Raw genomic sequence first — 26207 nt, 5'->3', positions numbered from 1 at the left:
GTAACAGGGTAGCATTAAACTTTCATAACGAATTCATACCATAAGAATTTTGTTACATACTTCCTGACTCTAGAAACATGTAAATGTGAGTCAATAAATTTGACTTTTTTTGTCTTGGGACGAATTGATTTTTGGTGTGGGGCGAAATGACCCCCCCCCTTCCCCTTTAATAACTACTACCTTCGCACATGACATAGTGTTTTTTGTTTTGGTCATGTTTTGTTGTTGTTCTATTCTTGCAAGTTAACACACTCTTCTGTGCTTTAGGGATCTAGAAAAGCTACATTTTTTTTATATTCCATATCCCTTGTAAATAAATCAAATTGTCAATGTCGCCTCTTCATCTAATTATAATTGGTCACCACAATCTGATTTCCGACTCTAGAGAGAGTCGAAGAATCTAAGCTCGTACGGCAAAGACAAAGGACATCCAACTGGCATTTATTGTATTACTATTTAGACGATAATGATTAAATGCTCTATTAATAACAACTGATGATAAACTGTTAAGTCTCCTCAACTGCAAACATCTTTACGAGAAAACACCCATTCCACCTCCCTGACTAAGGGAAGTCACTCTGCCAGATGACACAGTTATCTCACAAATGGTTGGCAAGGGACATAAACTCGCGGGAAATATGGCCGCGGAAAGCAGGCGATAAGTTCGTGCGGTTTGTCTTCTATACTCAAGTTTTGCAGTCGGTAGGGCAATTTAATCACTTTAAATTGGAATGCTTTTTTTCTCACTAACGCTATTAAGTAGTTTTGGAATTTAGTTCATGTTTTAATCTAATGCTTACCATTTCTGATTCACGCAACGTAATTATTTATTTTGTGTGATATGTTATTGTCAACGACTCGATCAGTAGGATAGTAGTATCAAAATTGAATGAAAAATTAATACTTCCCTCCGATTTTCCAAAGATTTACTAAACTTTATGTAGCTTTGCCCAGCCCTTTTTACTTTGCATTATATTGAATATTCATTTTCTGCACCATACCTAGAGGTGCTTTGCACAATATTATAACTGGTTGTACTTGTTGGAATTTATGGGAGTTAGAGACTTTTAAATGCCCTACATTGCTTTCATTATTTATATTCGCATCATATATAAACGCATCATACGCCAACTTGGTTGACAGTTACAGAGATTTTATCTGACCAAGAGTGATTGGTTGTACTTGTTTACCAAATACTACTAGTTTGAGATTGTTCAACTTCAATCAGTCTTAGTATTTAATACAGCTTACTCATTGAGCATTAATGCTTATTACATAGAAATATCTTATTATATGCTGTAATCTTTTTTTTTTAATTCTGTAGAGACCTGATTTATTAGGTATTACTCTCTACCACCCTGGATCCAGATGATATGATAACCGCCTGTGATACCCAGGACTTTGCTCCTTTTGGGCGGGAATATTTGCGACACCATCCAGGGCAGTTTCAGGTGCAGAATTCAAAGCATTTTGATCATGGTGTCCCACTTCTCAAGTCCTTCCGTGAAATCTCGCTACATGATGCAGGCAAGGTAAGGTGCAGCCATATTTGTATTGTAATCGTTATATGTTTGAGCAAGTCTGTTTGCAGACTCTGTTACTATGGCAAATCTTTCAGGAGTTATAGTTTCATATTGTTTCTAAAAATTTTTCATCCAAGAGAACTACCTGGTCCAAGAGAACTACCAAGAGAACTGACCTGGTCCAGCTGATCCAACAGCCTACTCATAAGCGCTGTCTTACTAAGCTAGCTCTCTCTCACTGCCACACTCTATTTATAATAGACATGTTCAACATTATCCAGATATTGTGGTTGAATGCGCTTGTTTTTAATTTGACATACAATATGTGCATGTGATAAAGATTGTGGTTCTTGACAGCTAATCTGCTACTTTTTCCAAGCTTATAGAAAACATATTTTTATTTGTGATCATTCCTTATCACACCTGCTTATATATATACACACACCCAGAATATTCTTTCTGACAAATACTAGCATTTCAGTTTGCAAAAGTCACCACACATTCCAGCAGGTAGTAAAGCAAGAAAAACATTGTTGACAGTATACTTAATGTACGTTTTTGCATTGATTTTAAGATTTTGTACTATAGAAGTGGGCTAAAAACTAACAATAATCAAATAGTAAAGTACTGTCTGTGTTGACCAAGAAAGAGCAGTGGCTGTTTTTTGGCGGTGGTGGAAAGACAGTCAAAAGTGGAGAGAATGAGGAAAAGACCAGCAAATGGCGAGATGAGGAACTGTATGTCAGTGGATTGACTGTGGTATGGAGCAAAGCAGGCCAAGATGGTGTCAGATCAGTTATCAAAACATTTACAATGGATTCACCAGTTCTTCAGGTAAAAAACAATCTCAGTTTATGTGTGGGTCCAGGTTGTCTTGCTGTAGATTCTGTAATCTGGGCTTTGTCATGGCCAACATTACCTATCGTAGTAGCTGATGAAAACTTGATAAGTAATCAAAACAGTAAAAAATAACAAACTTTGCTTACTCTACATGGTGTTATTAATTTTTCCTTGAATAGAAGAGTATTCAATTTAGACACAAAGTGAAAATGTGATTCATTTAGTAATGCAGAAGATGTAATCTTTTGCTGACACTTAGAGCACTAGTGGGGGCAAAATTGTTTCTAATGACTGAAACATCACCAAGTACAAACAGAACAATACAGAAGTCAGGACAGAAGTCAGCCTGTTATGAAAACCTCTGCCAGTGGAAGAGCTGGAGTATATGTTAATAAAGGATTTCATGACATCGCAATTTAATGTTTTTTCTGTGCATGGCATAAATCTCAAAATGGCATAGAAGTATTCAAACACATTGGAAATAATATCTTGTACTGAGCCTTACCAGTCATCAAGAAAACTACATCCTACTTGTCCTTGAAAGATGTGAGAAGTACTTTTATTTTATTCAAATTGAAAAGTTTTATATTTTATTGGCCACATTTATGCTTAAAGATGTCGAATGTACATTTGTATATGTTGTAAACACTCAGGTTTTGTGGGCCACATTTGTGCTACCTGACAACGATACGAAAACAGATATTGGACCTGCACCACAAAGTAAAGGTTTGTGCATTCTCAGCATGATTTTTGTCTTGCGTTGTACATTTTGGATAAATGTTCAGCACATCAAGACTGACACTTCTGCAATAGGAGAGAAACTTCAAAGAATTTCTGTATAACTGGTGGATCCTTTCTTTCCTTGTTCTTTCGTTTTTTTTTTGTTTGTTTGTTTGTTCATCCATTCTTTTTTTACTTATTTGTTTGCTGTTTCAAAGTTTTTATTTTCTTATCTATATCACTTATTTATTTGCATGTTCTGCATATGATGTATCTTGGTATATGTCATTATTTTATTTCACAGTGAAGGAAATTCATCGCCAGTCAAGCGTTTGTCAGCATAAAAAAATCAGCAGTGTAAAGAAGTTTGGGCATGTGTAGAGTACTTATATTTGGCATGTTTAGAATGCTTATGTTTGGCTGTTATGATCAGACCTAATGACAGCAGTGGCAGGCCTATGCAAAAACTGATTTAAGCTCAAAGACAGCTGTTGAATGTGTAGCAAAAGTGATCATTCTTTATGGAGAATAATGACCATCTTTAGAAAGCATATTTTGGTTTAATTTATCAAATTGTTGTAAATAGATACTGTATACCATTGATCTATATTCCTATCATAAATATATACCTGCTATGATGCAGGGACTGTAGTGATGTACATTTTGCTCACTTTCTGGTGCAATGGTTAGCACCTGTCACAATACAGTGAAGGTTGGCTGTCCTGGGTTCAGCTCTCGTCTTGGGCACGCTGTTCTTTCTCTGCATGTGGCATCTGTTTACAGGGCTGGCTGCCTTGCGGTGATATAGCCTTAGTTGCTGGCTTAGTGTAAAACACCAATTCCTCCCCGCCACCCATGCTCTACGAGGGAAATGCAGAGATGTTTATCAACATAACCACTTTGGTCTATATGTTAACTGTTAAATAGTGTTTCATGTCATAGATATAAAAAGCTCTCACAATGTGTCCTTGCTGTCAGGTAGTTGTAGAAGTTTTTTTTTTTTTTTGGTGACAGATGAACCACAAAATGGCATATGTGTTGTGGAATCCAGTTCTATGACTTTCTTCACAGATGCTGGTGGAGAGTACAGCACTGTCCTTCCATTTCAGGTAACGCTTTTGTGTTTAGGGTTAGAACTAATTATTCAACTAATTGTGCACAAAAATATAATATCCAACTTCATTAATCCCAGTGGGCATCATTGCCTAGCTGATGCAGATTTAAAAAAAAAAAAAAAAGCATTTATTGGATGCAAGAACAGTCAAAAAGTGTCAAAGAGAAGAGATACTTTGTTGCATAGAAAATTTTGTTCATTGGCGATCTCAGATATTTAACTTTATCAGCTGCTCAAATGCTCTCCATTTGTGCTTCAAGCTGTGTGCTTAAATTTTATTTTTTTAGATCTACATCCCCCCTTCAATGATTCCATATATCATTGTGCAGACCAATCTGAGCAATATTCTGGGCCACAAGCAATAAATATCTTCAATGATTCCATATAACATTGTGCAAACCAGCCTGACCAGTATTCTGGCGCACTAGGAATGTCTTCCATCATTCATTCGTTCACAAATACAGTGGACAAATAGTTATGATGGTCTGCTGGTACTGGCTGTCAGGGGTAGCAGCTGTCAAGGATTGTCACGTAATTCTGCAATGACCGATCATTCCATTTGATTATGTTTGCAAGTTCTTTCTCTTCCCACCTTGGTGTCAACTCAAGATATGCTAAAGGAAAGTTCTTAGACTGAGTGTTGTGCCAGGGTGCATGGCAGAAGCAGACCAGCTTGTGCTGCTTGACTGTTGTGGGAAGGGGGTTCTTCCTTGTGGCCTTCAGTGGTTTTGCTTCCATGCAAGTAATTCAGAGCAGCCTCCTCAGACACTTGGTCTTAGATGGCTGTATTCTGTTCTCTGTATCAACAAGTAGAGTCCACATTTCACATCTGCACAGCAGAACTGGAACTGCTAAAGACATACACAGTCTGTGCTTGGTAAAGGTTGTTGTCATATTCAGCCTCTCGGTTTAGTACGTACTTTTTGTGAGAATGAAGTCCTGAATTGAAGTCCTGTGTTGATCTGTTTTTCTTCTTTAGCTGGTAGACCTTATGCCTTGTTTCTTCTTTGTTCTGTACCAGATAACATGAATTTGTGTTCATTCTATTAGTTAACTCAGTTCCAGCAGTGAGCTCCCGATTGGTCAAACTCAGCCAGCTCATCCTTCATGTATTAAAGATTTCCACAACATAAAATTGGTATTTTGATGCTAGGCAGATTAAAATCATCAGTATATTTTTCTATGCCTTATGTTGTCTATGATAATTATTGATAATTAGTTCATTAAATGTTTTATTTATTTTAGGTTTCACAGACGTGGCCCATCAAAAATGGCTTATTGTTTCAAAGAGCTCTGTCCCCTTCAGAGCTTGCTGCCCCCAAGAAGTAAGTCAAGACAAAGTACATTTTGCAAACAAATATCATAAACATACTTCTTGTCGTGCACAGCATACAGAAACAACTACAATCGATATGAAGCAAAGTGTGTAAGTAGTCTTATTTTGGGTATAAAAAGTGTTTATAATGAGTATTTCACTTCCTTTATTGCTGTTAAAAATCTATTACTGAATAAATTTATCAATTTTTTTTCTTTTGCAGGAATACACCTAATCAAACAATAATATTCAGTCTTTTTCATCCACTTGATGATGTGTGTCCAGTTATAATGAAAACTTCAGGTTTGTTGAGATATTATTAAGGCATCATGATGAGGAAAGTTAGTTATAAAGACCTTAAAATTATTGTTTATCTTTCAACTCAGGTGCATCCACTCTTGATAATCAAGCCTCCTAGGCTCACCATGAGCCCATGTCTGTCTTGAAATTTTTTATCGGAAATTTGCTGAGATGTAACTGTCTCAGTTTTTTTACTCTCTGTTTCTTGCCCTGCTATGGCCTCTAGTCTAATCTTTACAGGTGGAGGGTATGCTTAGGGTATCCCATCCCATGAGATGGACATTGCATATGCAGCAAATTCCTCTACATTACTGATGTATTAAGTGAAGTGGTGAGTTCACATTCTGGTGCTTGCAATAGCATCTCTGTCATACTCCCTGAGATTGCTGACTTCTTCCTTTGGCTTTTCTGTAAGAAGTGCCTGATTCCCAATTATGTTTAAGGGATACTGGGATGCTGTTGTCCACCTTCAGGCACCTCCAGCTGTAGTATGTGTGATCAAATCAGGATCTTTTAAAGCTTTTGGCCAACTCTCCAGTCTTGTTACCTTTTCCCCACATGGAATTTGACGTAACTTCTGACCTGCCCGAACTTGAAGACCTTCAAACCCTCATCTTAAGTGGATCTTTGTTCACATCACAGTGACATATAATTTCTGATGTTCCATAACAACAGTACAACATTTGATCACTATTCGGATAAAAATATTGATAAAACCCATATCTTGCATTGTTTAAGACACTTTTCCCTTGTGGCCCATAGGGATATATTTGTCCCATGCTGTATCTCAAAAACTATGAGGAATATAGTTTCAAATAAACATTTTTGGAATCTACAGGTCATTTTACCCTTAAATATGTCAGAATAACTAAAATCATATGCGTACAATCCTTACGGTCCTCAAAGGGTTAAGCTCCTAATTGTCAGGTCATCTGGCATCAAAGAATTTTACTTGGAACATTTCACACTTTTTGCAATTTCCTAACAGGACCAGGTGGATCCAAGCTCAGTTACATGACAGACAGTGCACAGCATATCCTTTTCACTGCACATGAACCATCTCTTGCTCTTATCTACGACACTGTGTTAGGCCTCCACTCCGCATGGAGAGTCAGAAAGGCACGACCAGAGGTATGTTTGAAATATCCTTTTCAAATCATTATTTCATATTTTATGCTTTTTTTAAAAACACATTAAAGTGGATTAACTTAATGAGAAACGTGCATTATTGATCTTGAAAAAAAGAGCTTATGCTTAATCTCACTACAAAAGTTTTTGGGATGGTGTCACTTGATGGAACATGTGAACTGTTACAATAATGGATTTTGGTTTTTTGGCGAAATTTCTCACACGTCAGCTTATAAATTGTATATGATACCATTTGAAAACACAAGCATGTCTTGTCAGTTAAACTTACTGAGAATTTTGCATATGTGAACATGAACTTCAGAGAGGACAACACAGCAAGATAATCCTTCTCTGGATTTATGCATCACTCCTCTGATCTGTGTGTGTCTTTGGTAAATAAGTAGGCAGTCTATTGACTTTAGGTGTATGGGGCTTATAGAAAAATGTTGCAAAATGTAAGTAAAGAGTCAATAGATCTTGGATGGTCTTCCATAGACCATATGGGAAGATTAGATTGTATATATTTCCATGCCTGTTAGTATGCCTTAAAAACAGTCGTCTTTTGCTGTTTTCCAGTTTTGTGTCCCTATTTTCTGAATATTACAAAGTATTATCTTTGTATAGTTTTGATGGCAGGTACAGGGGTTGTATTATGTGTCATATAACATTTGCTGAGGAAGTGAATATTTAGGTTTTTCATTTACCATCTTTTTAAGTGGTTGGAATGTTTGTTTTTCTTGTAGGAATGTTCAGCTGTGGTAGTCAGTCTTGAGAATACAAGCTTACTACATCTGACACCACTGCTGGGTCACAACCATTCCAACAGCAGCCACTCGCGTTTGCTGAACAGCATTTCGGCTCCATCGTCCAGCTTCTCCCCTATGCGCAATCTGTCTGAGAAGCTTTTTTCTCCGACCAGTCTTTTACGCTCCAGTCCTGTCTTGCCTCATTTCACTTCTAGGTGATTATTTGCAGTTAATAGACTTTTTAATTTCCCATCATAATTTGCATTTTTTAGGTCATAGCATTAGCCAGTTCATGTCACTGGGCTTATTTTTTAATGTTGCACTGTCAGTATTTGCCATTTACCTTTGAATATTTCTTCCAGTCGCTCACAATCACCTGTGTTAACATCAGAGGCAGCACTTTACAGATTTCACACACCTTCGCCACAAGTGCGGTCTGTGAACAACCTGTATTCACGTACTCCAAATAGTTCTTGTAACAGCTCATTCTTGGATAATGAGAGCTACTTGGAGGGACCTGCTGCTCCCCAGCCTGAAATATGTTTGGAGCACCTTTGGACAGAACCAGTTCCTCCTATCAGGTGTGTTTGCCTACAATACTGCACTGAGGAAAATACTACCAAAAGTTTAAAATACTTTGATAGCTTTTTGAGTGTGGATGTAGTGAAATCGAAAAATAAGTGAGTAAATACGTGCATGTAGTTTTGTGTACAATTTATTGTCTTTTATATTTCAGAGATGGTCATTTGGGTAAGGCATCCAAGGTTTTCTTGTCTGAAGACTTTTGTGGGCAATGGTATCTCTGCTTCATGGTACCCTACAGAAACCAGTTGAGGTGAGCTGTTACTGAAATATTTTTTCTTGTAAGTTCACTGTATACACAGTAAACTGTGCAACATTTTATGTGCTAGCTGTTCATGAAAACATTTGAAATCATCCTAGAGTAGACCTATCTACATACCTTAATCCTGCTGCTTTAGCAAAGGATGGTTCATGTTGGAAAACTCTGTTAATCGAAGATGGACCATGGTGGCAGCTTAATTTCCCTTACAACATTTAGGTCAATTAGCTAAACTACTATTACATGGGCTCACTATCACTATTGTACTTGCTATGTGTCCCACATTTTAGTATCAGAAAGTCTTTATTATGGAAATCAGAAATCTATGTAATTATTGTCAGGATGATGTATTTGCATAATTGTAAAAGACCGTTTATTATTTTTCTGCTAGATGTGTAAAGTTTGAGGAGAGCAATGATCTGAGCCAGCTCATTTTTGGCACTGTCACCATTCTCCCTGCACGTGATGCCTGTCCAGTGGAGGTGCCAACATTGGTTTACTCATTAAAAACAATAGTGTTTATTTACAGCAGCAAATTTTCCTGCTACTGAAGATGGGCTCAAAGTATTTAACACAAATATACAAACATACACGAAGATGCACAAGCACACATTGTAGGAGGGCTTTACAAAGTGTCTATCTCTCACACACACATATTCACATACACATGCACAAGTGTGCACATAGATATGGGATGTGTGAGTGTGCGGTGAGGATTAGTGTGAGTGTACCTTTTCATGAAAAGAATATGCATATCTTTGCTTGCTAACTTATAGATTGATATTTGTGTCAAGGTATAAGTATTAACATTTGATGATCACCTGCTTTATATAGATTTCTGAGATTCTTGTTGAGTAAAAGTACACAATATGATGAACACTATCAAATGTTAAGAGGATTATTGTTTTCACATTATTTATGATTTTATCGCTTGTTTATCCCTTTGATTGTTTAATCCTACTGATTACAAATATTTTTTTTATTTGTAGTCCATTGGCTTGATAGTAGTCTTGGAGACCTCTGGCCTAATAACTGTTTACACAGGGACAACAAAGGTGAGGGCTTCCATATTTACTATTCATTGAGTAAAACATCTCTCCAGGTTAAGAGTCAGATATCAATGAACTCTCTATGTTTATGTCTTTCTCTGTAGATCAGTCATTTGCACATCCCTCTCCTGCCACTGGGGTCCCACTCACTCAGTCTGGTACGAGCCACAACACCACAGGGAAGTCCCACACGTGGGGAAATATTCACCTCCAGCAGACCACCCAGTGCGGTGGATGCTCGTTTTGATGAAGAGGTACAGTGTGGGGGTAAAGCCCTTCCCCTAATCTCCCAAATTGTTATGTTGTACAAATGATATACATTGCCATTATTATACTTTCTTCCATTTTTTGTTAAATTTGACATAAGATATTAAACAGAGTAAATAAATCTCTAGTTATATGGCACATAAATTTGAAATTATTTCAAGCACATGCCTATTTTGAGCTGTATATAGAAAACAGAATAAAATAACAACTTTATTTATCCCATTGGACAATTTAGGGAGATGTAGAGTATTAAGTGTTTTTAGTCCTAAATCTTTCAAGGAGTTATATGTTATGAAAGGTACCTTTTGTGTACATTCATTTATTTACTGGGTCTGTTTTCCTGTCAGATGACACACTTGTCTCCAGTGCCCCAACAACTGGAAGGAACTCCTTCACACTTAGAGGGTTCCATAGGAGACAGTGTACATGGAAGCTCTTTGATACAGAGCTTACATAGTAACGTTCGCAACAAAATATGTGTGGTATGTATAGTTCTTTGTAGCTTTTGACCTTATTTTATCTGCCAGATTCTCATATATTGGTCAAATATTTTGCAAATGAGCAGTGAACTTTGGATGTCAAGATTTTTCCCCTCAGTGTTATGGTATAAAATGTTTCAAGTGATGAACACCATTTCTAAGAAACACTGTCAAAAAATAAGTTTTTTCCCCCTCAAGAGTACACTTTGCTCCCTTTTATAGCATTTGAAATTGTTAATTTAATGTTAACAGTTAATATAAATATGCTTTTCATCAGGTGAAATGTATAAAGATTGCTAGTTTTTCTCATTTTATAGTGTGGCAAAAGTCACATAATATATTCTGATGGTACATTTTGATTGCTATAGGTGGTGATGTGCAATGTCATCAGGTGCTTTTGCTCTTTTTGGAATGTTTTCCTTTTTTTCTGACAATTACTGTAATATAGAACTTTCAGTCAATATAGTGCTTAGCAGGTCAATCTCTGATCTATTATTATTATTAACACTATTTAATAGGCTCATTTTGAACATCAGGGATGTCAGATTATCGGCTTTTGATTAGTAACTAAATGTAGAGTAACTATCTGCAAGAATGATGCTTTCCGATATAAAGATCTGTATTGCTTGCCATGAAGCCACACAAAACCAGTTTAGAAATACTGGCCATATTATGCTGTAGACACTTTTTTGTGTGATTCAGGAACTTCTTAATGGTGATTTGTACAGAACAACTCTTCCTAAGATGTGCACTTCACCAGGCAGTAAGTTTACTGATGCAAACTGAAATATCACAAAAACTTTGTAAAAATTCACATCTGTATTAATACAGTTGCAAATCTACACAAAAGTGTCAGTATTAAATAACTAGGTTGGATTGCCTTGGCAAATTTAGAGTTTCTAGGGTAACTTGTTAAGAAGGCTTTAAAGAGAAAAAGGGGTTTTAAGCATCATGGAGAGGGTTTGTTTGGTTTTTTTTTGGTGTTTTATGCCATGCCAATCATGGAGAGGGGAAGAAGTGGAAAGAAACTTAAACCTTTTTAAATATTTCATGAATTTTTGCCACTGTTGGTAAATAAAATACAGTACTTAATAATTCTGATAACTCTAGCCAGTTACTTTCATTGGGGAATTATAAGACAGCTTTTGGTTCATATGACTAAGCGCCAGTTGTGCACTCTTCCTAACTGCAGTAAACCTGAGTCTCAAAGCACTCAAGCATCTGCTGCCAAAAGATGTAGCTCTGCAGCTGCTTGGGCGATGGTACACCTTGCGCAACACACCAGGTGGCATTGGGACCCAGGCAGAGTGGCATGTCTTCCAACGCTGTTTGCTGGGGCTGATGGGATATGATACCACTCGTCTTGCTCTGACCAGCAAGGTCAGTTTCTGATGTTTTGGATGGTTCTTTTATGTTCCACCTTCATGGTCACCCATGTCTCAAAGCTGGTTATCACTTGTCTTTAATGAAAAAGTACAAAATCATAATTGTAAAATTATTTACTAGTGTTTCTTCACACTGTGCCTACAACAGTATTAATGCCAAAATAAATGCAGATCATTTTCTATGGTGTCAATGCTTAATTCTTTAAAAAATATAAGAAGTGTTGGGTGTAATGGGGGTGTGTCTGTGTGACAGCATGAGCTGGACCGTTCAATGTCCCCTGACATGTCTGCCAAGCGTGCACGTCCTTCAGACCAAGGAGGAGAGGAGGTTAGTTTAATTATTTGTTGACAGTGAAACCAGACTGCATAGTTACTGAAGGTAAAATTATGGGGAAAGCATTTCACATGATCATTTGAAAATCTTAGATCTACTCAGAGATGTGCTTTTTGCCATAGTTTGAAGATAGAAGACTTGAAATTTTTTTAAAATTTGCCTTTTGTAACTTTTTTTGAAATCTTATTGGGTTTTATTTAAAACTGCTTCCACTTCAGAATCTTCCTGTCTTGTTTTCCATGAATATTTTTGAAGACCTCATTGAACGTTTACATTAAAGGCTTGTGTTGTTCAGGACTGGGAGTATCTGGTGAATTCTAGTCATCATGCATACGTCCTAAATCAAACAGAAGGGAGCCTTGGTCTTGAAGGAATGCCTTGTGGTGCCAGACCATTCTACCTACTCCAAGCCATGCACAATTGACACCAGTGCGCTGCTTTTCCAGCACTGTCCAGCCATTCTCCTGGCCTTACATCTGGTGTACGAGGTTAGAAGATACTTATACTCAAAAGGGATGTCAGATTTTTTTTCTTCTCATAGATAAAATAATTTGACATGATAGGATGTGTGCTGACTCATAGGTGCTTACAGGATTTGAGATTTTAGGGCGAAAATAAGATATTAAAAGTGCTTATCTTTCATGAGTGGGTCCTTACAAACTGATGTAAAAACTAGCAAAATAAAGAACATTTTGAAAGCACTGAAGTCATGGCTGGAAAATACCATCTCACAAGACTGATGAAAAAAGTAAAAGAGTATACCGGAAAGATATAGGAAACTTAATGAAAAATGTGACAGAAGTTGTCTTAATTGCTTCCATGATTTGTAACAGACTGCAATATCTGGGACTAAAGTATGTGTAGACAGGAACTGTGCACATGAATTATGTTTTTCTTGCACACATTGAACACATCATTAAAGTTCTTATTTTTATTATCTGCAGCAGATTGTTGTGTATGTTTGCATGTATATTCATCTGGCTGATGAGAAATTGTACACATTTGAAACGTGCAAGATTTTGCAAGAGATGCTAATCCTTTTTCAAACCCATCCTTTTGCAATATCATATTGTTCTCAGCTCTTGTTCTTGTTACTTGGTTCCCTTTTGTGTTTTTCCATTGTTTATCATTATTTTTTCTGTATTTGATTTTATTCTTTGTTTAGTACGGTTGCTTATTCTTTTATAGCTCATATGTTATTTGTTTGTTTTCCTGTTCCTCGTATGCTGTCCATGTTTCGTTCTTGTTCTTAAGCGCTAAGAGCATACTCCTTAGAGTGTGAGTATGTGTTTTACAAATTTTGCATTTATTATTATCATGATTATAATGATTGCATTAATGGTGCAGTCTTACAAGAAAATAATGTTCTGAAAATAAGGAAAAATTCACAACAGGTAATGGATATTTGGAAAGCTAGATGGTGATTTTTGTAGTGATGGTGATATGCAACTGTCTTTCTGTGCAGGAGCTTAAACTTAATGTGCTGCTACATGAAGAGGTTGAATCGCTGGCACCATTACTATACCAGATTGCAAGGTGCGTGTCCTTTTTTCAAATTAATCTTGTTTTAATTGTGTTCTAGCAGTCCATATATATTTTATCTTTTTTTCTCCTTCATTCACAGTAGTGATTAAAAAAAAAAGAGATGGTGATTACAGCTTTTTTCTAGTTTTGTAGCTACTCAATAGCTTTTCAGTTTGTTGTGAAAGACTTACGCATGAAGCTCTCATTTTGCAGAGACCAACATTGCCACTTCTACAGTGACCTTTATTGTCGAGATTTCCCTCAGCTCTTTGACCTTTATGATGACATCAGCCAGATCTCTGAAGGCAAGTGCCCCATGCAGGACTTGAAGATATTTTATGTGACTATTATTATCTTTCTTGATTAATACTGGATATTGTTTTTGAAACATTAGATACAATATCTACCTAACCTCCTCCCCACTCATGTGAACTCATTGTTTGAGAGTTTAGTCCATTCAGGGCTTAGTCTTCCATGAATTACTTTATTCTAGCAATTAAGCATTTATTTTGTTACATTTGAAAGACGATATAGAGCCTTTTAGAAGGCAGTTGCTCATGTGATTAGTGGAGTGCTTTGCACACCTGGCACGTGCTAGCTCACTGTCAGGTAGACAACTTTTCGAGCCAGTGCAACCCTTTATCTCCTATGGTCATGCCATCTGGTAAGTCTCAAAGAAAGAGAATTTACTTTCAAAATAAAATTTTGAAAGAAGTGTAAAAAAACCCCAAAAGACAGAATTTTATCTAATCAATGGATGTACTGCAGGAATACTATGTTTTCCCCAAAATAAGACCTAACCCCAAAACAAGCCCTAGAATGATTTTTCATGATGTTTGTGACATAAATCCTACCCCAGATATAAGCCCTAGTTAAAATCATCAGGCAGTCAGACAGATTTTGTTAGTCTGTTGAAATGCACAATGGATGTATTGAATTGCATAGTAATGATATTAAGACATAAATAAATAACTTTATGAGTTATGATGATTTTCCAGAAAAAAGATGACATAACTGTATTAATTGTAGGGTTTTGTACATGAAAAAAATGAGACATCCCCTAAAAATAAGCTCTAACGCCTCTTTTGGAACAAAAATTTATACAAGACCCGGTCTTATTTTTTCAGTGGCTCCAAATCAGAGAGCTTTTAATATTGACCATTACTTGTCTCACTGCAAATGTCACTATCACTGTCTGCATCACTTTATTCTTACAGAACATCTTAGCAAGATGCAATACCCACAGGTGTTTCCACGGGAACCACCTTGTGTGTTGAGCTGGATCTACCACAGTCTGTGTGGCACTCCTCAAATGCCCCTTCTCTACATCCCACTTGTTTGCTGCTCTACAGTTAATGTCATCTCAGTATGTATCTCTGTGAAGTGGGTGGTGGGACATTTGTTTAAAGGAAGTCAGGTGGCAGACCCATCAATCAAACAAAAAAAGCTTATGTTTGTTTAAGGTTGCAGGTTGTTTTAATCAGTTTTAGAATGGCTTCTGAGTTTGCAGAATTCCATTTGTTTAGAGATTTCAATGAGTTGCTAGAAGGATGATGATTAATGTTGTAGTGTACATACATTTGCATGAAGAAGTTTTTTTGAGATCAACAGGCAATTTTTGCCCACCTTGATCAGGCTCTTTGGTGGTTTGTTTTTTCTGTTGTACATATTTTTTCCAATTTACTTTTTTCAGTTATATGCTGTACTGTTTAATAAAGAGATTTCAACAGAGCTGGCTGTTGAAAGGTGTTTGCGCAGGCTGGCCCCAGCAGGTAAGAAAACTTGCACAACACTGATGTGATGGCTACCATGTACTGCTTTTGGCAATTTTTTTCACTATTTTAAATGTGCAGGAAACAATTATGTATGTGTGTGTTTTAAACAGCTAGAACAGATTGTTAGATTATTCTCCAAGGCTCATCAGAGTGGTTGCATCATGTCTTCTTTAATCAGGTCACAGAGCACCGACTGCTGACCTTTCTCTGTCTCGGAGTTTTCACAGCAGTCCCTAGGAGGCAACATTGCTCAGCGTATAATACTCACCATGACCCACCTTGGTAAGACAACTGAAGTTAGACTGGCATCATGAATGTCATCAACAGTGACAATTGTGTGGAAGAAGCCAGTGATCTGAATAAGCATAGGGAGCTAATTATGGCTAATGATGGGTAAAAGTAACTAACCCATGACCACTATTACCTATTCTGCCTTCAAAAAGGAAGTGCTGTACTTAAAAATATGTAGAGGGCGCATGCTTGCAGATAGTGAGATTTGAGACTTGAATGGTAGGTGACTTTGAACAGTTTAGGAAAAATGATAAGTTTTAGGACCTCCCTGGATGAGATACCCATAGAAGCATAGACAAAGTACAAGCATAATTGACTGACTACTGTAGGAGGTGGTGAGGGGCAGTCTATAAATACTCATATACGTATGCTTTCTGCAGGCATAACCCAGCAAGATTTGAACTGCCTTCCTGTGGGAGTGTCTTTACCTCTGAGGGAGGCAATCTTGCGCTGTCGCTGTAATCCTCCATCTGACTGGTCTGAGAAAGAGTATAATTTAATAGGTGTGTAATTTCTAAGAATCTTAGCTTTAAACTTGTATATTTCTTCTTCATACTGTACCAGATGACATGACTATGTAGAATTCACACTACTAAAAATTTTACAGCACAAAATGGTATATCTTAGTGGATTTCAGATTATTGGAAATAACATTTAGTGTGGATATGGATTGCAAGATTGAATAGTAATTATCCTGAAGTGTCAACCCCCCCTCCCCCTGACAGTTAATTTTTAGGTGAATATGAATGTTACTTTCATCATATTAATATGTTGTGTAACCCAATGTTCCAGTCAGCAGGAAAACAACGCACTGTACACATCACAGTATCCACAAGACAGGCACAGTCAGTAATGTAAAAGAAGAACATGAAAGACGTAAAGCTGTCTAATGTGAAAATGCTAATCAGAATGTCTTTTTTGTAAAGAACATTTGTGGTCATAGATGGAAAGCTTAGTTGAGCTTGTGTTGCTCACAGGACGCCAGGATCTCTGCCAGCTGTTGCATAATCATTCATGGCAGCCAGACCAGGCTCGGGTCCCCACTTCCCACCCTGTTTCTGGCACTACCAAAGATGATGAGGATGGCATGGAGCACATGGACTCAGAGGCAAGCACTCACTCATTATTTCACAAGTGGATGTGTGTGTAAATGTGAAAGAGAGAGGAGGAACATTTGGATGAGGTTTTCTTGTTTGCTATCATCTCAGTGTCATATCATTGTCATGACACTGCTTCCCCTTGGAAGCTCCATAACCTGGTGATTATAGAGTACTCACTAGCTGAGTAAAGGGTCACTAATTTCATCATTGTTCAGACCTCCTGGCCATCTGTTAATATTAGCCATGTGATTTATAGACATTTCCTCTCTGTTACTTCCACCAAGTAATTATGTCAGTATTTGCACTGTCCAGGCTCAACTACTGCAAAGTTTGTGTTTGTTGATCTCCCTGAATGCCTGCTCAACAAGCTCCAGAGAACTTGGATCAATGTTGCTTGCATTGTATTCCAGAAGCAGAAAGCTGATCTTGTCACACCACTTCTGCATGATCTGGACTGGCTGTCAGTTTGGGCTCATATTGATTGCAAGATTGCTATACTTTGCTATTGTGTTGTTCATGACCTTGCCTCAATCTGTCTGAACTTGTAATGCCCAACCAGCCTGGCAAGTCAGTTCACTCGGCCCTAACAGGTTTTCTCACTGCCCATGTATCAGACTGGGAGGTTCAGCCATCACTTATTGTCTTTTGCATGTCCCAGTATTTGGAATGCCTTGTGTCTGTTTCTCGTTACAGGGGAAATGCTACAAGCTTTCTATTCTGGACTTAAAACCCATCTCCTTTGGAAATAGCTAAATAATTGGTTTACCATGACTGCTACTATTATTATAACTATTGTTTATCAGGCAAGGTCAAAAGAAATGAAAGGGGTCTGCCTCTCTTATGTCATGTAGACATGCTCAACCACTTTCTTGGGACCTGTCTTTGTGTTTTGGTTGGATACTTTGGACTTCATTTATTTTGTTGATCATCTTTTTTATTCCAGCTACTATCACTTCGGTGGAGTGAAGACCTGCGTGTGCAGGAAGTACGTCACATGCTGCAGTCTGCACATCCTGTACGCATTGCTATTGTACAGAGGCCAGAGGTCAGTGACCATGACTTTATAGAAGAGCAAGAGCGCCACCTGTATTCCATCTGCATCCGCACTATGGCTCTTCCTGTGGGAAGGTAGATACCCTTTCTTGCTGGTAGTGACTTTACTCACTAATCAGCTGGCTCAGCTCAGCTATGGTGTTTTGTTTTGGTTTTTTTTTTTTTGCAAATGAGATTTCCCAATAAATGATGAATTGTGGTCTTTCAACTTTTCAACTTCCTACTTTACTCCGTTCCACCCCCACCGCCTTTCCCCATTGTCCTGCAGGAGCAATTGAGCTTTATGTTCAGATGCACTTCATTTACATTTCAGTTTAGTTGTTAATGTAAATTTAATGCTAATTTGTTAAGGACCAGCCATTTAATGCAATTCTCAGTCAGTCATGTTTCAGGGGAATGTTCATGTCTATACATTTCAGGAAAAAAAGTTTCACATAGATAAGTATTTCTGTAGCTGTGCTTGATTTTATTTCAGAGGAATGTTCACTTTGTGTACTTATGTTCCTCTCACCACTGAAGCTCTTCCCATCCCAAAGCTGTGTTTGACTGGAAGAGCACCACCTAGGTAAAGTCCCATTCTGAAAATTACATGGTAGTTAATTTGCAATATGAACTTTGTGTAATATAACCTTGTTACTGTGCTTGTTGAAAATGGTTAATAATAGGAAACAATGTTAATAATCTGAAGAAACTAAGGTATATTTTCATTTATGTGCTAGGAATACCACAGTTGATCTGACTCGTGTTGAAGTTCCAGCCAATATGACCGCCTGGCCACAGTTTCACAATGGGGTGGCTGCTGGTCTAAGAATAGCCAATTTCTCTCAGGTAACTTTTTCTGTCTGCATATGACCTTAGACCTTCTCTTAGTAACATGATTTCTGAACAGTTTAAAGACCATACTGAATGGTTTGCATTTTTTACAGATATTGATAGATATTGTCAAAATATTTATACTCTGCAGCATTTTATGTGCAATCATTTATGAAATATCTGCTTTCAGGGTATATGTTTTGCACCTGTAATCAAAAAAAGGCACAAAATTCTGTTTGAGCATAGGAAAGTGATACCACATCAGTCTAGTGTTATGCAATTTGTTGTGGCTGCTGTTTTCTAGGCACAGGATAAGTTTCCGTCCGACAGTTTTTACTTTTATCCTAGACTTTATTGGCTTAGGTGGAAGAGAATATTGTTGACAAGACATGCCCTTGCAGGGCCCCAATATTTATGACCAGACTGGTTGAGACTGTGCCCTACTAAACTTGTGATGCCTCATTTTGCTTTATATGCAAACTAGTTGACCAGCAATGGCAGCGACTGATTGGTTGCACATAACCCTCTCCATGCACTTAGTGAGAATAGGGGATGATGGCCACTGGCTTGAAGTCACTTAGTTAAAATGTTAAGTAGACATAAATAGGTCTTCATTTTGTGTAAAGAGATAAAGCATGTATGATAAAGATAAAGCATGAAGATAAAGATAAAGCATGAAATAATGTGATCACTATTAATGATAATTGATTAAAAACCTACGCCTTTTTACTTATCACAAGTCACTAAAAATGCTTATTCAGGTTGAGTCAGCATGGATCATCTACAACAAACCCAAAAGTAATGAACTGACCAATGAGTATGCAGGGTTCCTGATGGCACTGGGGTTGAATGGCCATTTGCCTAACTTGAATACTCTAAATGTACATGATTACCTCAGCAAGGTATGTTTTACATACTGTTTATTTTTCTGATAAGAATGTTTTAGTTGTAAGCATATTTATGATTGAGTCTCATTGAAATGTTTGATTCTCTTGTTTTCTACTATCACCATATAATTCAGTAAGTTTGTGATTAAAAAATATAATTCATTTAGAAATAATTCCAGAATATTGGTAGTGTCATACAGTTGGTGCAGTCCGCTCTATCCTTTCTGCTTCATTATCATGTTGATCCTCGTGATCTACAGATGATTTAATCTAGACACAAGACTTTTCAAGTCTAAATGGATCTGCTTCTCTCACAGATTCCTAATGATTTTAGATTTGACTTTAGACTTAATGTGCATTAGATCTGCACTACAAAATCTAGAAACGGATGCTACAGACCTCCATTTACCATTTGTGACTATTGTTGATTTGGTGTTCTTTCAACAAAAAAAAAATCACATTAGTAATCTATCTTCTGTGATATTATTCTTTTCTGTGGAAGCTTCTATCAGTGTCAAATACTATGTCGAATAAAATACCATATCAAAACAAGATTTGTGACTCATTATTATCACTCATGACAATTTGAATGTATTCTATCAGTATTAAATCGGTGGATTTTTACTGCTTCTCTGGCTTGTGAGCTCACTGGATATTACGATCTTCTGAGAAGCATTTTGCAAGCACTCTATGAGCAGGAAAAACAATGACAACTCGTGTCTCTTTAGTCCATCCAGCGACCAGAACTGTCATGTGGATGGGAGGATTTGTGGCTCACTTGCAGTTTTTCAACTGAATTGAGCAAGCTGGGAGCCGCTACTGGCTCCATATGTTTCATCTTCCCGTTTGTCATTCTATAGACATAACATTTTTATGTTATGTTGCTTGTGTCCTTGTATGTGTTCTTACCATCTGTACTTTATTATCATTATTGTTTTTATTATTTCTCTCGACTGCAAGTGGCGCAATGCGATCTGTATGTGCTTTAATGCGTTGTCATTTGTTTTTATTTGTGTACAGCACATTGAGTCTGTTCTAGAGTGAACAAGTGTGCTATATAAATATGCTTATTATTGATTTTGTTATGGTAGGATGATACGTTATGAACATAATATTGATGTTTATTAAAGCATATTACATTATGCAGTTTTCAAAATAGTCTTTTGTTTTGACAATTTATTTTCAGAAGCATATATATTAAGGCAGCCTGTTATTGGCTACATTGAGATGGATTTGAAAACAGCTGTGAAACATTAACTTGCTGGACAGAGGTGATTTACCACTGTTGCACTGATATGGAGTGACCAAAGGTCACATGACAGCAACAGTTGCATACAGAACTCAATCACCTAACTGTAAATTCTTTTTGTTTCAGGGACATGAAATGACCACCATTGGGATTCTGCTGGGACTAGCTGCAGCAAAGTAAAATACATTTTTGATTTTAATTTTACCAGGAGACCTTTTTTTTTTTTTGTAAATGAGAGATCTACTTAATGCATTAACTGTCTGCATCTATAAGTACTTTTAGTAAGTTTTAGTTTTCAAGCAGATGAATCAAGTCATGCTGGTGAAACTAAAATTTGAAGAATCAGTATCAGCAAATGACCACATTGACAATAACAACAGTTTTATATTACTGGTAGTTTGTGGTGATACTGAAAAAAAACAACACTATATGACACTACAAAATCTTCATGTAATTGGCAGTCTGTAGTGACATTGATAGTTCCTTGTACCTCACAAAATGGACATACAGACCAGTTAGTACACCCCTGTACCTTCTGTCCTCATCCCTCCTCCCCTCTGCTGACAGGTCAGAGAGTATTCCCCCATCCACTGTAGAGATGAGACTGAGTGATAAACTTAACATCATTAGTAAAACTGGTATCAATAGTTGGACTATTTTTCTCTTAGACGTGGAACTATGGACCTGGCTACCACAAAAGTGTTGAGTGTGCATGTGCCAGCTCTATTGCCACCAACATCCACGGAGTTGAACATTCCACATAATGTGCAGGTGGCTGCAGTATTGGGGGTAGGCCTGGTCTACCAGGGTACTGCTCACTCGCACATGGCTGAGGTGCTCCTGGCTGAGATAGGTGTGTGATGTGTACTCAGGCAAAGACTACCAGCTGCAGCATATAAGTTGTTGCCAAAGCCATGTGTTTGCTTGTAGTTTAGTTGCCATGTAAGCTGTTTTGGGGCTAAATATTATACCAAGAGGCAAAAAGCAGTATTATAATAATAAAGTGTGGAGGAGAGACTGCTAAAATTTGATGGGGTGAGCAAAATCCAAAGATTTGATTTTGCTTTATGCAAGTATATTATCATAACTTAACTAAAGCAATCAGTAATAATGATCACCAATGAGGAATAAAAAATGATTGGATAGTTTTATGTATCACCTTTATGTGTTGCATGAATATATACATAAACCTGTGCTTATATACAGTGGCACACACACACACATGCACAGACTGTTGGAGACATGCATGCAAACATCACACATACCAAACAAAGTGACATTCCTGCTGGCAGGTCGACCTCCAGGACCTGAAATGGAGAACTGTATTGATCGTGAGTCCTACTCACTAGCTGCTGGTCTGGCCCTTGGACTGGTCATGTTTGGGGTGAGTGTGTTGATCAAAACATTTCAATCTTTCTTCATTGAGGACAGAGTAGTTGCCCAAAGTCAGGATTGCTCACTATCACGATGGTGTTTGTAAAGGAGTGGTACAACAGGTTACTATCAGCATCCAGATTACATGTTGTATGATTATTGTATATCTTGTAGTAGAGTACTTCTGTACTTAATGTTCACATTTTGTAAAGGAATTGGAAAATGTCTGCAGAAAGGAAAACAAGCTATTGGACTTTCGAACCACAGTATGGCAGACATATTGTGTCATCTCATGGTGGGAGGTCAAAAGCGACCTCTGGTGAGTATAGTCATGTTCTTTTTGAAAAGAAAGTGTGATAATGTGTGCTACACAAAAGTCATTATCACACTACATTTGCATTTAATGACTGTAGTGAAAATAATTAGACACTATTGAGCACACAAAGATTACTGGAAATTTGAGACGCACAGAAATGCAATAGCTCAGAGTAACAAACTGGGTTAGTGTACAGCATTTATAGACATAAAATTCCTTTTACATTAACATTAACATATATTCTTACATACATAACACTTGAAAATGCTGTCATCTCTGATGTTCTTTCTGTTTATACGTTTTAGTTATATAAGACTACAGTTAAGGGATCTCTTGCCCACCGTAAGCAAAAATGATATAACATAAATTTTAACAGCACTTTTTAAAGACTTGCATTTTGATTAATTGACGAATTGATTGATTTGACAGCCTGGCATTTATAGAGAGCGATTCAGATCTCCAAGCTATTTGATCACGGTAAGATCGATACCAGGTTTTTACCATTATATTGTTGCAAAAATTTGCCATGCAATGTTGCAAATTACTATGTGGTATTTAAGAAGTCTTGAGATCAGACTGTTTTTTTTTTAAAAGTTTATTTGCAATATACATCACAAATCATAATATGCTTTTTGTTTACTGCCACTTTGTCTTTGAGATTCTGATAATCTGTCTTGGGGACAGTGTAAAAACCTAAGATGGTTTGCTATATCCCCAGCGTTTAGTATAGAAATGAAAATAGTTGTTCTGCTGCAGGAAGGAGACTGTGTCAATGTGGATGTGACTTCACCAGGTGCAACTCTGGCCCTTGGGATGCTTTTCTTTCGCACTGGAAACAGGCCAGTCTCTTTGATAGCTTGTATTTGTGTGTGCATGTGTGTCTTCATTAAGACCAGAGCAAATTTGTGAGCAGGAAGGATTGTGAGGTGTTTGAAAGAGAAAGTGTCAACAACTACATAGAAAACGGATATGACTAAAATGAACATAGTAATGTCAGATATGCAACAGATAAACATGCATGATTCAGACAACGGTGTTTGTGCAGCAAGAAACAGAGCACTAATGTTTATCTGATACAGATATGTCTGTGCTTGCAGTGCCATAGCAGAGTGGCTGCAAGCTCCTGATACACAATTCATGTTGGACCAGATTCGTGCAGACTTCCTGCTTTTGAGGGTATGGGAATGTCAGTTTTCTGAATTGACATTGCAAGAACTTCAATGTTGATGATTCTCATAAATTGTATATTACAGAAACAGACTGTCTTGATGGCATTGTGATATAGTAAATATCTTTATATGTGTAAAGCATAAAATTAAGACAATAACTAATGGTAAATTAAAGGGTACAATTCCCATGCAGCACCTGTGTTGCTCATCATACGCCAGTGGCAGTAATTTTAATTCGCTTCTTATGTTTATGCCTCCAGTTATAATTTGCATTTCTTTAGTTTTGTTTCAGTTTTATGATATCATGGCTGTTTTATTTTATTTATTTATACTTTTGCTTTTCTGTGTGTATTTTCAAAATGTAAACAATATTAGCAAAGGCTAGAGAGAATAGTTCTTCAGTCAAAAGTATTTTGGGTGACTTTTGGTACCATATGTATACACATTAGTGATCAGGAGAAAACTTTGTAGAATGCACTCAGAATGCTAATTGCCGAAACCAGAATTCTATTCTCGCTATTGATAAAATGTGAATGTTGTCTTTCTGGCAGACACTGAGCAGAGGACTTGTGATGTGGGACACAGTTGTACCCAGCATGGAGTGGGTAGAGAGCAACATTCCAGAGGTGTTTAAAAACACAAGACAGCCAATCACAATTTAAATATATATATATTTTCTTAGGTCTTTTTTCATGACTTAAATGCACCATGTGTCTGTACATTTTTTTAGTGGATGATTTGAATCTGCACAGTTTGCTTGTGCTCAGTTGTCAGAAAGTTTTCTTTATTTTTTTCATGAATTTTTGGAGTGGTTGATAAATGGGAAAAACTAAGGTTTTCTCAATTATTGTTCTTCTGAAAGATCATCAGAAAGTATTCTTTTAAACGAGGCCAGGAGGGAGAGGAAGAAGACGAGTCCATAGATTATGAGACTATGAGGTAAAGTTCTTAGCATTGTTCCCATAAATAGATTATGAGGCTACAAAGTAAAGCTATTGGTATTGTTCCTATAAATAGATTATGAGGTATGAGGTAAACCTCAGGGGTTCCTGGTAGTGTAGGGGTTAAACACTCACTTGTCACCACTGCAGTGAGAGGCTGTGGGTTCAGATCTCATCTTGGGATACTCTGTATGTGACACCTGTTTGCATGGCTGGATGTTGGGGGTTTTGTCCAGATAATCCAGTTTCCTTCCCCCATCCCTTTCCACCGTAGTGCGAAATCACCGCAAGGTGGAAGAACTTTCCTAAACCAACCAACCAGATAAACCTCCGGTATTGTTTCTATAAATAGATTATGAGTTTTTTTTATAAGCATGGATTTTGGCAATCATATCCTGCTGTTAATGCTGGGATTATGGAATCATCTCATTATACTGTATTGATCCCATTAAAACAATGCTTTTTGATTTAAATAATATTTGTTAATAAGTGTAGGCTCAACATCCTGGTTATTTACTTCACTCAGAGTGCAGGAAAATGCTGGTTGAAGGCCCATTTCAGCCTGTGGCTGGAAAACGTGCAATTCCTTAGTAGAAATTTGTCTCTTATTTATCAGGGGAGGTAAAGGTGGCAGAAGAAAAGGGCTGTCTACCTTCCACATCCCATGCCCTAGACTTACATTAACTGCTCTATTGGCCACTAGGCTTTATGACCCTTTACCTTAAAATGTTTATAAATTGGGATGTTTACAGAAATTAAAAACTCAAAAGGAAATAAAATCATCAAGAAGGAAATAACCTGAGGTGAATACAAATATAAAAAGCATAATAAGTAAAATGCTGTAGTTGGTTTTGTAAGAATATTGATCAGTAAATCTTGTAGTAAGGGAGCAAAGTGTTCCAGGATATTTAAGTCTTAGAGATTATAAATCATGTTCCTTTTATGCTTGTGGTTATGCGTGCTTAATCAAAATTAAGATGTTAATAAAGTATTGCTACCTTATCTTGCAGTCAAGCCTGGATTAACATTGTTGCTGCAAGTAGCATGGTCCTTGGCCTTAAGTTTGCTGGAACAGCCAATCGGGCTGCTTATGACACACTGGTGAGGGCTGGTATCTGAGCATGCATTTTGTGTGGAAGAGAGAAACTTTATGTCATTGATTTCATCACTGACATGGGGAAACAACAAAACATAGTATTAAGATAATGTTATCTTCATTCTTTAGTCTTAAAACTTTCTCTAATCTATTTCTGTTAAATATTTGGAAGAAGCTGCATTGTTCATAGTTTTATGTCTCAACTGTATAGAAAGTGAACTTAATCTTCAGTGACATCAGTTACAGTCTATTTGTATTGTTGCATCAGGGTCAAACCATCTCTTACTGAAGACCCATGTTTCTTTCTCTAGTCATTGCACTTCAGTGCTACTTGTATGTTACAGTTAATAAATATTTCTTTGGTTGCACATTATTTCTAAATGGAAAAAAACCATTGATATTTTTTGCTGTTCTCCATTTCTGAAATTTTTATTTAGTAAAGCAGCAGGTGAGACAATCTTTAAATTCCAGCACCAACATTTTGTTAGCCTTTACACCTTGAAGGCGCCAGACAATCCCCAAAACATTCTGTCCACTGCCCTATTAAACATAATCTGAGATGTCTTAAATCTATGTCA

At 37.1% G+C, this 26207-nt stretch overlaps 1 protein-coding gene across 1 annotated transcript in view; it reads left to right on the top strand.

The window, feature by feature from the left end:
* Positions 1-570: 570 nt before the first annotated feature.
* LOC112569867 (anaphase-promoting complex subunit 1-like) overlaps positions 571-26207 on the top strand; it is a 32614-nt gene continuing 6977 nt past the window's right edge. The window contains 42 exon segments of the mRNA XM_025247904.1: positions 571-702; positions 1325-1532; positions 2169-2357; positions 3017-3089; positions 4098-4192; positions 5443-5522; positions 5736-5815; positions 6801-6943; positions 7684-7901; positions 8049-8267; positions 8423-8521; positions 8919-9009; positions 9517-9582; positions 9681-9830; positions 10191-10325; positions 11025-11085; positions 11515-11702; positions 11961-12035; positions 12337-12417; positions 12419-12529; positions 13507-13577; positions 13779-13870; positions 14783-14931; positions 15259-15337; positions 15519-15580; positions 15583-15622; positions 16012-16134; positions 16609-16739; positions 17675-17859; positions 18260-18349; positions 18504-18612; positions 19359-19499; positions 20860-20909; positions 21402-21586; positions 22026-22117; positions 22340-22426; positions 22853-22900; positions 23180-23262; positions 23521-23599; positions 24144-24218; positions 24455-24531; positions 25544-25634. Of these exon segments, the coding sequence (XP_025103689.1) occupies positions 1374-1532; positions 2169-2357; positions 3017-3089; positions 4098-4192; positions 5443-5522; positions 5736-5815; positions 6801-6943; positions 7684-7901; positions 8049-8267; positions 8423-8521; positions 8919-9009; positions 9517-9582; positions 9681-9830; positions 10191-10325; positions 11025-11085; positions 11515-11702; positions 11961-12035; positions 12337-12417; positions 12419-12529; positions 13507-13577; positions 13779-13870; positions 14783-14931; positions 15259-15337; positions 15519-15580; positions 15583-15622; positions 16012-16134; positions 16609-16739; positions 17675-17859; positions 18260-18349; positions 18504-18612; positions 19359-19499; positions 20860-20909; positions 21402-21586; positions 22026-22117; positions 22340-22426; positions 22853-22900; positions 23180-23262; positions 23521-23599; positions 24144-24218; positions 24455-24531; positions 25544-25634 (4452 nt within the window). The 5' untranslated portion in view covers positions 571-702; positions 1325-1373.

The sequence above is a fragment of the Pomacea canaliculata genome, linkage group LG8, assembly GCF_003073045.1.
Source record: "Pomacea canaliculata isolate SZHN2017 linkage group LG8, ASM307304v1, whole genome shotgun sequence".
In the NCBI taxonomy this organism is placed as follows: domain Eukaryota; kingdom Metazoa; phylum Mollusca; class Gastropoda; order Architaenioglossa; family Ampullariidae; genus Pomacea; species Pomacea canaliculata.
This window is presented reverse-complemented; position numbering and strand designations above follow the sequence as displayed.